The sequence below is a fragment of the Charadrius vociferus genome, unplaced genomic scaffold, assembly GCF_000708025.1.
Source record: "Charadrius vociferus isolate BGI_N301 unplaced genomic scaffold, ASM70802v2 scaffold41, whole genome shotgun sequence".
Taxonomy (NCBI): domain Eukaryota; kingdom Metazoa; phylum Chordata; class Aves; order Charadriiformes; family Charadriidae; genus Charadrius; species Charadrius vociferus.
In genome coordinates, this window is record NW_009647013.1 from 1,624,183 (window position 1) to 1,638,180 (window position 13,998).

The following is a 13,998-nucleotide window of genomic DNA, read 5'->3' on the forward strand; positions in this document are numbered from 1 at the left end:
TGGGCAACCTGGGCTGGTGGGAGGTGTCCCTGCCCATGGCAGGGGGGGTGGAACTCGATGATCTTCAAGGTCCCTTCCAACCTAAACCATTCTACGATTCTATGATAAACAGTCCCACGGACATGCTCCTAACTTAATTCGTGCGTAAAATTACAGCTGTGATCACACACCTAAAACACATCTGCTCTTCGATGGGTTGAGGAGCTCCATCTTAACAAGAGGAGGAACTTCTCTGCTGTGAGGGTGGCAGAGCAGTGGCAGAGGCTGCCCAGAGAGGTGCGGGAGTCTCCCCCTCTGGAGCCATCCCAAACCCGCCTGGACGCCGTCCTGTGCCACTGCTGGAGGTGCCCCTGCTCTGGCGGGGGGTGGGATGGGGGAGCTCCAGAGGGCCCTTCCAGCCCTGACCAGTCTGAGCTGACTCTAGGGCTCGGGGTTTGTGAAGTGCCAGACCTCCGGGCAGCGCGATACGAGGCAAGGATAAAGGTCCTACCCTGCTAGGCTCAGCAGAGACAGTAGCATCATCTGAAATCATCTTGCAAAGCTTCACGTTCCCGTTTAGCTGACTCTAGGGGCGCACACCACATCACAGAATCACCGAATGGTCAGGGTTGGAAGGGACCTCTGGAGATCATCCAGTCCAACCCCCCCACCAGAGCAGGGGCACCTCCAGCAGTGGCACAGGACAGCGTCCAGGCGGGTTTGGGATGGCTCCAGAGGGGGAGACTCCCCCACCTCTCTGGGCAGCCTGTGCCACTGCTCTGCCGCCCTCACAGCAGAGAAGTTCCTCCTCATGTTAAGATGGAACTTCCTATGTTCAAGCTTTTGCCCATTACCCCTCGTCCTATCACTGGGCACCACTGAAGAAAGACTGCTCCCATCCCCCTGGCACCCTCCCATTAAGTATTTGTATTAATAAGATCCCCCCTCAATCTTCTTTTCTGTAGACTAAAGAGCCCCACGTCCCTCAGCCTTTCTCCATATGAGAGATGTTCCAATCCCCTCATCATCTTGGTTGCCCTTCGCTGGACTCGTTCCAGCAGTTCCCTGTCCTTCTTGAACTGGGGAGCCCTGAACTGGATGCAACTGGATGCAGCGCCACTCTCCCCTCAAGGAAGAAAATGAAAAATGGAACTCCAACATCCCAGGAAGCATTTCATCTAGGATTTGATCCAGGCGGACACGACCTCGTGAACAAGGTTATGCCCAAGAATCGCCACAGTTTGGCCTCAAATCCACACTCCATCCAGCCCCGGGGGCACAAGACCCCTTCCCCGCTCCGTTGCTGCTCCAGCACCACAAGTTGCAGCCCCTCGCGCCAACACCCCTTCAGATCGGGGCAGCGGCAGCGTTTCGGGGGGAAAAAAAAAACCCTCTGTCCTGGGGCTCAGCTCTCCTCCACCATCTAGCAGGGACAGCTTCCCAAAGAGGGGAGCAGACGGAAGCAAGGCCAAAGAGGAGTTTATCATATTCAGCTCCAGACGTGGAGGCTTTAGGTGAGTTTTTAAGGTTACGACGCGGGTTTTCAGCTACAGGGAAGCACATCATGTTAATAGCAGCACAGTTTTCCTAATCTACCTTTAGGCTTAGGTAAGGTGGCGTTTCTTAAGCAATCTTCAAGGGGGAAATTGCAACTGGTGTGTAGCAAACCTTAACATGGAACTAATGCAGAGATACACCAAACGATTTTATAGATTTGGATACTAAGGAGACTTTCCAAAGCAGAGACTTCACGTAGGAAAAGCCTGGGCTCATCAGCTTCCCAGGGGACAACTGGAAATCCAAGACGGATTTTCGGTTAATCACAAACACCAGGGTTTCCGCACATTCCAGGGTTCCACTTGCACCACGGAAGGTATTTGTAAAAGCCACATGAGGAAGCAAAGCAAATATTGCCATCGGATCTCTCTTTCAACACCTCTGTGACAGAGGACTCCAGTAGCGCGACAAGCCGTGGAAGGTTTATTTTGGCTCTTTTAGGAGCAACTTTAAGTGGTTTGGTTTGGTTTTGGTTTGTTTTTTTTTTTTTATGTTCACAATAAACTCGGCTTAGAATGCCTTTATTGTTAACAAAATGTAGCCAGAAGTTGATTCAATATGGGAGAGGGATTAGTAGCTCTGGTTCTTGTGTGGGAAAACAAGGCTTTTGCCAGTAGAGGTCTACGAGTACAGCAGCAAATTAATTGAAGAAAGAAGCTAACCAGAAGCACAGATCATGTTTGGGGTTTGGTTTTGGTTTGTTTGGTTTTTTTTACAGAACCAACAAGCAAAATTCACACGCTCGCGCTTCATTTCCATCGCACTAAATCCCAAACATCGCCCGGCAGATTTATGAAAACCCCCTCAGGTGAGCATGGGGAAGCGGAGGAGCAACAGGGACTTCCGTTAATCCTTTTCACCCATTTTTATTACAGTTTCTGTCTTGCCTACGGCACCTGGATCAAAACTTCTGAGCGCGCCGCTACCTAGCGCCGCTCTCTACTAAAATTTCACAAGTTAAAAAACTAAGTGCAATACAAAACACACCCAGAGCAGCGCAGTTCCTGATCTTTGCACTTGAGGCGATTTCTGTATAGCACCCAGCCGCTTCTCGGAGCGCTACCAGCGCAGATGGTGGTCAGCGTCAGCCACAGCACCGTAATATTTACAAAAGCGTATCACAGGGGAAGAGTTGCTATGGAAAAGCAATGACCCCGATAGCGGAGAGAGACCAGTTTGACCCTAAATTTAAAGAACACAGGTATTCTACACCACCAGCTCCAGGCAGGTAATCGAGCCCACCGAAATCTTTAGCTCTGTAGAACTTTAACAAGTCGGGGCTTCCCAAAAAAAGGTGACTCATTTTAACAGTTTAAAAACAAATACCGTAGGCTTTAGCTGGTAAAGGAGGTAACGTGTGAGAGCGACGCAGAAGCTGCCAGCTCCTGCAAGAGCCACCGAGGGGTCTGAGCAGAGCTACGGATCTGTCCCACCAGCCTTTCCAGCGCTACCCAACGAGGGACCCGCAGTTTAACTGGCCCAGTTAAACACAGCGTCGCATTTCCGCACACGCCGCAGCCCACGTACCCAAACTTAGCTCAAAAAGGTTGCTGGCGACGCAGAATCGCTTCAGACAGGGCAAAGAACGCCCATGCCAGAGGCATGGCTGCCGTACTGACCCGTGATGCTGGTGGGCTAAACTCCTCCGCGCGTTACGTTTGCTGTCTGTGGTACAGACGAAAAGGGACATACAGAAAGTCGGACCATCGATCAGGTTCTAGCAAGGGGCAGCAACAGCTCCCAGCTCGTCGTACGTGATGTTACACTGAGCCGCTGCGCTTGCCAAACCGAGTAAAGACAACTCGGTTTGATAACTCTGGTACCAACGCTAATCTGTAGTTAGCGCTGTCGAAGGTCTCCGGCTGACGGGAGACGCAGGTCCCTGATGAACGACCGGTAGATAAAGACTGAAAGTTACTGCTCGTTATGGACGCTCCAGATACGGAGATACGGAACACACAGAAGTAGTAATAAATCAATAAAAATCCCTCTTCGGGGCCCAAACAGCAGCAAGGCTGCGACATTCTTGGTGATAAATATATCATGAAATAATCCCCCCCCTGTTCTAATGATTTCATCATTGGCAACAGCGAAGAGAAAACACTTATTTCCTTTTTACTTAAAAAAATAACTCGATAATGTGTACAAATTCACAAGGAAGGTGTACTACAGGCAGCAAGCAAATGTGTATTTCCTTATTCACGGGCTAGTACCCCCCTAAACATAACTTCCATCTTCCCTTTACAAGGGGAAAAAAAAAAAAAAAGCCAACACAATAAACAGCCCAGACTCCCAAACCTTACAAGGATTGGGAGAAAGCTGAGCTATCGTTTTTAGAACGAGTTAATTCGCTTAAAAAAAATAACGATTCTGCAGATAGGACACTTCCGATCATTCTCGGAGAGAGTTAGCAAAGATTAACCTACCTTTTCTTGCCGGTGGGAGGTGCACTGAATATGGGGTAGACAACAGCATTTGAAGGAGATGCTGGAAAAGATGAGGGAAGTTATTGCGGTTTAGAATCCTTTGTAGCTGCAGAACACAGAGGGAAACAGGAATTCAAACACCAAGGAGACTTCAAAATGACCCACAACAGTGAAACTGAACTCTACAGACAAGAGTTTGTAAGAGTACTGGGAAGCTTTTGACGCTGCAGGATATAAAAGTTACGTTCCTGAGTGGTATCCAGCCACAGTCACCTTCAATCCACGGCAGTGACATCGCTCGGGTTATCTGGTTCTTTCCCCTCTCACACTGGAATTATAAAGCAGAAGTTTCTGCCGCAGTAGTTCAGTGTTTCCTTGGCTATTGATTAAGAGCGTTAACCAAGCACAGGTTTCTCCATTTTCCATTATTTTGGCTGAGGAAGCCTGAACCTATAGCTTCTCCACCCTAGAGCAGCTGGGAAATGAGGGGCTCAGCACGATTTAGCGAAGACTTTGGTGAGTAAAAGCAAGGAAATTATTAGTCAGGAATATACTTTCCCTCGAGCGTACAAAATTTAGGTAGTAGGCTGCTTTCTGCTCTCGTATTTTGACTGCGTTCACAAATTGGACGGAGACATCTTAGGAATCACAGAAACATAAGCAGAAGAGCGGCCTCAACAGCCTGCCGAAAACATACCACGAAGATGAACCGGTTGTTTCTAGGGAACGGGACCCAATAAAAAAGTCTCCCGTTAATATCAGTAGTGGAAAAGATGGTGAGAAGTCACGAAGACGACACTAATAAACAATAAAAAGCCTATGGCTTCCTAGAAACGCAGGGTCTTAGAGGGCCAGGACACTTCTTGGGAAAAGCCCCGGAGGGCAAATAAGGTGAGGCAATCTTTGGGAACGCGATGGCAACAGCTTTATAAACAGGTGGAAAACAGAGTAGGGGGAGTGTTTTCTCCAGAGCCGGAGATAGCAGAAAGGAAAGCGGCCGGCAGCACAGAGCACGCCACTCCTCAGAACAAGAGGAGGAGGAGGAGGCGGCGGCGGCACGGAGAAACGGTGACCTTCAATAAAACAAACTTCACTACGTTCCAAAAGCAGATAAATAAGTTCCCACGTGAAGCAAGACTAAAGGGAGGGGGGGCGGAAAGCTCAGGGGGGCTGGCGATTTCTGCAAGAAACACATTAAGACCAGATGCGCCAGAAAGAAGCGGAGTAAGAGACAAACACGGCTAAATCACGATTTTTTTCTCTCCCTGGCAAGGCAAGGGATCACAATGGGATTAGAAAACCAGGGGAAAGCTGAGCAGCAACACGAGGGACTGAAAGCAGAAAAGCCAAACTGCAAACTGAGCTCTACCCGGGAAGGTCAGAGTACCAGGAAAGCATCCTGGAACGGCAAGGGGCAAAACCAGAGGTTTCAGCTCCCAAAAGAGGAGGAAACACTAAAACCAGATGAGAAACGATAACAAACCACTCAGCGCCTTTTTATTTCAGTCATCGATAAAAGAATTAATTGCGAGGAGATCGTTAGCGCTATTAAGACCCAAAGGAGACGTGAACTTCCACAGCTGGGGAGAGACGTAAAGGGAACTTTGAGACTCGCGAGGACAGAATGAACCCAGGGCTGCTGAGGCTGGAAGAGCAAATTCTGCCTCTTTTTAAAAGGGAAAAAAAACGGAGAAACCAGGAAATTAGGATAAAATAACATGACCTCAACTTCTGCAAACATACTGGCACATGTTAGCGCATACTTGGAAGATGAGACAGCAGGTAGAGGCCAACACATCAGTTTGCCTTAATAAAATAATATTTAAGCAACATATTTTCTTTTTATTATCACTTGCGATTCCCAAGAAGAAAAATAACAATTGTCTTTATATATAACTTCTGAAAATTCCCTTCCTTTAGCAGGGAAATATGGTCTCTGTGAACTAACCATAAGAAAGGGGACAAAGTGGACCAGGAGTAAAAAAAAAATAAAATAATCATATTTAAATAATTATCGTTACTAATTCACTGCCAGAACATAAAGTCGAGAACGGAGTTTCCGTGGTGACCATCAGGAGTAAACAATAATAGATGCTTAAAGCTTCGCAGGTAATAGCTAGCACATAGGGGTGTTTAAGAGTTTAATTTAAAAAGCATCTCTCCTCAACCAAAGTTTCCTGTGGAAATGTACGTGTTCGCTGCGTGTGAAAGGTATGATTTATTCCCTTCCTGCTAATCGGTGGTGGTACGGCTCCCATCGAGACTGGTTTGGGAGTACCACACCAGGAAAGACACAGCTCAGCCTGGAGAACAGGAATACACGGAAAAAAAAAAAATAAAATCAGATGCCTAACGAAAAACAAACAATCAAATCAAGATTGAAAAAGGAAAGCAGAAAGAATCAGGGTTAACAGTCCAGGAGAAAGGAATGGGGAAAAACCTAATAATAGGATTCAAATACAGCCATTTCCCAAATCTTATCAGGAATGGGCTACGTTGCAAAGCAAAGAGGTAACACAGGTTAGACATCAGGACAAAAACCAGTTTACATACTGCCTAACACTCAGAGAGATTCATCAGGGAGACAGCTGAATCTCCATCCTTACCGGCCAGCTTATTTAAACACGGAATTAGAGAACAACATGGGAATTCAGCAGAGTTGCTCCTGCTGGTAACCCAAGATGAGGTCTCTTCCTCATCATCTTTCACCTCGTTTTCCTACGGCAACAAAAGTCGTAGCCCAAGGTATGTATAATCCCACTCACCTCGCTTATTCACCTTACGCGGAGATTGGCTTGAGGGAATAATACAATCATCCGACTCGGGGGTCGCAGAAGAACTGGTTTCGTCAACATCCTATAAATTAAGACAATTTTTTTAGGGCCAAAAGGAAAACTCTCCAGTGAAGTTCTCAGACAGCAGCTACGGAATCACAGACAGCTCAAGTGCCAAACGCGCAAGGAGCATTAATCACCACCATGAAGTGTCGATTATTGGGTCGCACTGCTGTCAGACCCGATTCAGCTTCCGACAAGGAGCATGGATTTTGCTTCTCAACACCTTAACACCTACTTAAGCCCCTGCTTTTGTTTTATTGCAGGATGTGGTTGGGTTTGGTTTGGTTGTTTTTTTTTTTTTCTTTTGTTTTTAAGCAAATCTTAACTGTAGAGGTTCCTATCATTTCTTCACCTTAGCATTCCCGGGCCTGCGCTCCATTCTCTCTCTACATCCATCCATCTTCACAGCTTTTAGAAGCCTCTGGGAAACATTCTCTAACAATGAAAGTTCACCAAACTGATTTTTGCCTTGAACTCCGCTCCTTTTTTTTTTTTTTTTTTTGCATCCGACAGTATGTTATTTCCCATCTCATCGGGAACCCCGGACAGTCGTCAGGTAAAGCCACCGGTTGTAGCTGAACCTGAGAGCGGATCAAGGCCAAACTTGCTCCGCCTTCAGTCGCTAAGTTCCCTCTTCAAAGGCTCCATGCCGCTGGTTACCCTCTGGGAAATCAGTTTGCCAACACAAAAAAACCTGCCGTCGCAGCAGAATCAAATGCTTTCAAGTGTGGGTTTGGGTTTTGGGTTTTTTTGGGTTTTTTTTTATACTGCACGTGCAAGATTAGATTGCACAAGCTAAGATTTGTGTTTTATTAAGGCTGCGTTGTAAAAACATATTGACAATCAAGCCAGGAACGTGCGAGAGATACTAAAACAGCGCAGGTGAACAAAGGAGGCAATAAACTATCCTTTATTGAACGGGCACAGGAATATAAAACACATTAGCCCTATAAAAACAGCTTCCCGGCTTGTTCACCACTTCCTTTCAGTCCCCATACAGTGCTATTCCAGTGGCTTTTCCTACTTCCCTCACGTTTCAGGTGCCGGAAGGCAACGGCAAAATACGGCATTAAGTGTAACGAAATAGTTTGCGAACCTGTTCCGAATTTGTCTTTTATTGCCGCGCTCGCTCCACCGCCACCTTCGCCTTTCACACCTCAGCCCCGCGCTAGAAAGCGAAATCCGCATCCCACGCTAAACAATTCTCCGGCAAATCGTAAAATGAAAAGCGAGGTCTGGCCAGAACTAACTGGTTGGCGATAAGCGAGACTCGTTGCAAAGTTTAACCACTCCGGCACTTCTAAACATATTTGCACAAGAATCAAGCGTATGTTTAAAAAACCCCTGAAAACAACACTTTTCCATCACTGTAGAATTCTGAGCATCACCGGGTATATTCACCGCTAAAGCAGAAACAGGTAAAAATGGCTTGTACCTCTTCAGCGCTATACAAAAAGGTTAAAGTGCTTCAAACGCAGATCAGCTCAGAAAACTCAGTGCTGGTTTGTTAAAGCAGGAGAACTTAGGCTTAGCCTCGCTTCCTTGGAGAAGGGAGCCGCAAAACTAGCGCACGGAGTTCCTGCCCAGAAATTAATCACCAAAAAAGACCAAAGCCTGCTAGCGCCCCGTGAATTACAGCACAGGCTGTACCAGCAAGCAACGTCTTGCGACCCGGGAGAAATCTCTAAATTAAGACGTTCTAGAAACAATTTGGCTTTCTCTGTCCAACTACTTCACTGGCAGAGGGAAAAAAAAAAATAAAAAAATATATAATTGGCTTCACAGAGCACAGCAGCAGAACTCTCAAGAAGCTTTGAGAAGGTAACGTCTCGCAGGCAGACACGTTATCTTGGGAGAACGCCCGGGATGCGGGCTCGTGACCTCCCACAAAACTCCGCAAGGTCAGACCCGGCATTTGTTACATTTATTAAAACAAGAAGAAAAGAAAAAAAAATACTTCAAAACTTTGATGGCTTTGCCCATTATCACGGGGGTGGGGGAAAAAAGAAAAGATAAATATTGTCTGTTGTGTCTTTTGTAAAAACTTCGTGCAGAAAGCTTTCCTTTCAGCCATCATAAATGGAGTATTTCACCGCAACCGAGAGCTAGCGCCAGACAGGGATGCCGACAAGAACTTCCTGGAGGTTTATCACAGTATAAATCTCTGAAAGTCTTCTTAGGCAAAATCCACCAATATATCTAAACGAACACCCTACGTCCCAATAACTGGCGCACGCGTTGCTTCCAGCTCGCTCAGCAAGCTGCGCGCGCGTCCCCTGAAGGCCCCCGCGGGCCCTGGCGACACCTCTACTCACCACCTTCTCTGCATCGCTGCCTCCTGCGGCTCCAGCCCTGGAAGCACAAAAGGGACCAGAGGCGCTCCCGCTTTTCCGCGGAGATGTTTTCCCTTCACGTGCCGAATCTCTCCCTTCATTTGCACAGCTTGTAGAGTCCTCCCTGTTTTCATTTCCCTTCTTCTGCGGCACGGGAATACTTCTCAGTACACCACCCGCCTCCAGAATTTTGTTTCTATCAGCTGAATTAGACTTTGCAGTTGTCGGTGAGCCGGGCTGATCATTTTCTTGCAGAGATTTGGGGACACCCTGGAGCGACTTAGCGTCGACAAGAGGTTTTTTCGAGTGCGATTTCTTCCTGGCAGAAAAGAACGCTGCTCCCATCTGGAGTTTCAGGGCTGGTTTAACTGTCATGCTCAGGACTCGGAAAGGCGAATCCATCTTCTTTTTAATTAAGCAATTCACATTCTCTTTCTCCACACTGGGTTTTGCCGGTGGAACGTCTCCCTTCGCCTTCTTAAGCGTCTTGGGGAGAGTTTTGCCATGCTTGGAGTTGGTCGGGTGCTTGGTTGGCTTTGAGCTCGTATTCCTGCTCGAGTTCCCGTTCATCTTCTCAGTCCTGCTGGCAGCTGGGAGATTTTCATCCCTGCTCCTCTCCCCCAAAGGGTGGTTCTCGTTCAGTTGTTTCCTCTCAAGAGGAGTAAGGTACCGCTTTTCCTTGCTATAAAAAGAGACCACAGGCACAAGGGGCTTGTAGGAGGCAGCGGGTTTTGGGGATAATTTCCCCGCGGACTCCCTCTGTGCGGCTGCGGGAACGCTGGCTGCCTGGAGGGGTGAAATATCCAACCGCCTCGACAGCACCGGCTTCACGGGGAAAACCTCACTTTCTCTCGTCTCATCGCTGGAGCTCGACGACCCTTTCATTTGAGAAGCAAACCAATTATTTCTCGATTTCTTGTGCGGAGACAGACCTTCAGCAAAGCCGATCGTTCTTTTCACAGGTGTCTCGAAGGCTAGGGAGGAACTGTAAAAATAATTACAGAGCAAAACCTCACATGTACGACTGAAAGATATTCAATTATCGTTTTACTTAAAATAACAATTTTCACTCAGCCTACCTGCCTGTACTGATATATGCCCTGGAACATATACAAATATCAAAATACCTATGGACCTGCTGGAGCATGTCCAGAGGGGACCACGAGGATGATGCGAGGGCTGGAGCACCTCTCCCATGAGGAGAGGCTGAGAGAGTTGGGGCTGTTCAGCCTGGAGAAGAGAAGGCTCCGGGGAGACCTTATTGCCGCCTTCCAGTGCCTAAAGGGGCTCCAGGAGAGCTGGGGAGGGACTTTTTACTGGGGCATGGAGTGACAGGACGAGGGGGAATGGCTCTAAACTGGAAGAGGGCAGGTTTAGATTAAACATGAGGCAGAAGTTTTTCCCTGTGAGGGTGGTGAGGCACTGGCACAGGTTGCCCAGAGAGGTTGTTGAGGCCCCATCCCTGGAGGTGTTCAAGGCCAGGCTGGAGGTGGCCTTGGGCAACCTGGGCTGGTGGGAGGTGTCCCTGCCCATGGCAGGGGGGTTGGAACTGGATGATCTTCAAGGTCCTTTCCAACCTAAACCATTCTGTGATTCTGTGATTCTCCTTCCCCCAAGACCTTAGCTACCCCGGGCTCTGGGTTTTGAGGCTGGTTACTGGTGACGGCAGCTTGGGGAGGTTGATTCTATTCTTCTATGATTCTATTATTCTATGATTCCATGAAATACAATATACAAATATTAAAAGGCCTCAGACTGTCTCAACCATTCTCCACATTTATTTTTTTTTTAAATAGCAAATCTGTTTTCCTGCCTGAACTTGTTAAAACACCTGGGAGCAACATTCTACTTTCTGGAACGCCGCTGACAGGATCAGCACTATTCATGATTAAGGAGACAAAAAAAAAAAATAAAAAAACCCACCTTGATTTATTTCAGACCAACTGTGTAAATTCAGCTTTGTGCCTCCAAAAATGCTTGTGCATCCCCCAGATGCAAGGCAGATAAAGCTGGGGGGGGGGAGGGGGGAGGATCTCACAATATTTCACACCAGTTTCCAAAAGGCTCGCACCAAAATCTCGCTCTGACAGCTATTTCAGAATCTCAACCCTCATCAGTAAATCACCAATAGCCTCTGAACCTACCGCCCAAAAGGAGATACGCATTTACAGAGAGGATATGTTCAGCATTCCTGGTTGTGACTTATTCGGCACACAACACAGCGCGGCGTTTCCTCAGCGAGTATTTACACCCTAGCTCAGGAATTTGTCCTCCCAATTCAGAAATCAAACTTCGCTCCTGGTCTCCCCCCTCCCCACCGAAATATTTTTGTGGGGGAAGTACAGGACAAGCAGGAGAAAAATCTGTTCAGCCGGCAGAGTTACGAAAGAATGAGAAATAATGCGTTCTTTCAGATTTAAAGCACAGCCGTGAACTTTGTTCATGGCCAGTGGTTTCTCCTCCACTAGATTTAGGAGGAAAAAAAAAAAAAAGAAATCTATAATTTTTTAGGCATGCGTAACAAAAGATCTATTTTTCTAGTAACACTAGAAGACTATTCAGATAATTTGAGCTCAGTATTTCTGTACTGTATATCCAAGTCTTTCCAAATGCGAAAGACTGAGGCTTTACCACAAAGAAATGCAAACATTAGCGGGTTTATTTCTTAAGTTTCTAAACAATCGGGTTTTAGGTTTCTACCGGTTTTGCGCCTTACTCGGGGCTGGGCCTGTGTGTGACTGTCACGTACGGGGAGGGATACGCACCTGACAGAGGTGACTGCCAAAACAAGATGCCTTACCTTAATAAGAGAGAAAAAAAAAAAAAGCCCTTGTGCAAATTAATGCAACCTGCTAACGTGGGCCTGCAAAGTACCAGCTCAGTGTAGTGGCTTTCTCTCATTTCTAATTCTGTGCTACGCTACAGATTGAGGATAATTTTTCGGTTCGGTTTCCCTAAATATTAGGTGAAATCTCTCAAGGTGCTCAGTCCAATATAAAATGTTGTAAGTCACTGAATAATAAATGTGGGCTGATGCTAACTGTATCTCAGAATGATCTTAATGTCTTTTCTACTTAACGTTAAAAGCTCTCCAGGATTTTAAACACGTATTTTATTCTACGTGCAGCAATTAAGATGTTTTTATAAAAAAAAAAAAATTACAAAAAGTTAACATACCCATCGGTATCAGAAGAACTACGGCTCCTTTTCCGTGGGGTAACAGCTGCCATGTCTTCACCAGAGCGCCTACAAGAACACATTTTTAATAGCTTGAAAAAGATTTCCAGCAGAAAACAAACAAGCTTAATAAAGAAGGAAGAGAACATGGGGGACAGGGAAGGAAACACTGAACGGCAGCAGTTCAGAGACGAAAACACAGGGCTGTGTTTCAGTTGAGCGTAAGCCATAAAACAAGTGCACGCCGAAAGGATCTTCCAGGTCAAGTCCAATTCTGTCACCATGGACAAACACATCCTAAATGTCCTTTTCTGAAACACAGTCAGGTAATTCAGAAAAGTGTTTTAATTTTTGCGTTCATTCCAGACCCCACTAACGTGGTTCCTAGAAACCTTCTTGCTCCTGCCTATATTCATGGCCAGTTTATTCCCATGAGGATTTCACGGTGGCATTTACCCAGACAGCTCTTTACCCAACAGACTTTTAGAGTCTCTTTCCCAGCTCCCTTCTTGCCAAACACCATAAACTACACTTCTTTAGCCTTCATTAACGCAGTAGCCATTTTAACCACTTTAACACTCAACGCCGTTTGTTCCAGATCTTCCAGTTTGAGATAATTATTGCACAATATTCACTCTTCTGTTATGTGGCATTTCACGACTGAAACCCCAGAATAAGCAAATACCCTGTATCCAAGAAGCCTAATAATAAATATGCATAAACTGCTAGAAATAATAATTTATTCAACCATCTGCCAGTAGGGGGAAGTTCCTCCTAACCTGCCCGCGTTAATGCGGTTTTGGGGAAGCAGTGACTGATGACAGCCCAGACACGACAAGCTGTTGTCAAGCCCAGGAACCCCAAGGACATGGCAGAGGATGGAGCCAGGAGCTGCATTAGCTGCAGCAGGAGCTGTACAACCTCAGCACAGATCAGCACTGGCAGAGGGAATTTCGAGAGAGGGGCAGGCAATGCCTCGGAATCACAGAGCAATAAGAGCGAGCCTGCAGGTACCTGGGAAATGAGATATCGTGGAGGTGAGAGGGAGAAGGTAGGACAAAGACACACTGTTGGCAGGAGAGTCCAGGTGCATGTGTAGGGGGAGCAATTCTTATCGCTTGCACCATTAACTTGAGGCTCACACAGCCAGTTCCTTCCAGAGCAGCTCTCCACCACTGCACCTTCCCAAAACATTCTTAGTCCAGGTGCCAGCCAGCCCCTCACCCCAGAGGTCCCACACTTCACAGAATCACAGAATGGTGGTGCATGTGTAGGGGGAGCAATTCTTATCGCTTGCACCATTAACTTGAGGCTCACACAGCCAGTTCCTTCCAGAGCAGCTCTCCACCACTGCACCTTCCCAAAACATTCTTAGTCCAGGTGCCAGCCAGCCCCTCACCCCAGAGGTCCCACACTTCACAGAATCACAGAATGGTTTGAGTGGGAAGGGACACTGAAGATCATTTAGTCCCACCCCCCTGCCAAGGGCAGGGACACCTCCCACCAGCCCAGGTTGCCCAAGGCCACCTCCAGCCTGGCCTTCAACACCTCCAGGGATGGGGCCTCCACAACCTCTCTGGGCAACCTGTGCCAGTGCCTCACCACCCTCACAGGGAAAAACTTCTGCCTCATGTTTAATCTAAACCTGCCCTCTTCCAGTTTAGAGCCATTCCCCCTCGTCCTGTCACT

At 47.1% G+C, this 13,998-nt stretch overlaps 1 protein-coding gene across 1 annotated transcript in view; it reads right to left on the reverse strand.

The window, feature by feature from the left end:
• Window positions 1-12,362, reverse strand: part of ESCO2 (establishment of sister chromatid cohesion N-acetyltransferase 2) — a 19,861-nt gene extending 7,499 nt beyond the window's left edge. The window contains exons 1-3 of the mRNA XM_009895472.1: window positions 12,310-12,362; window positions 9,402-10,117; window positions 9,115-9,151 (exon numbers count right to left, since the gene is read on the reverse strand). Coding sequence (XP_009893774.1) covers window positions 9,115-9,151; window positions 9,402-10,117; window positions 12,310-12,362 — 806 coding nt within the window. The remainder of the gene's footprint in view (window positions 1-9,114; window positions 9,152-9,401; window positions 10,118-12,309) is intronic.
• Between the last annotated feature and the right edge of the window lie 1,636 nt (window positions 12,363-13,998).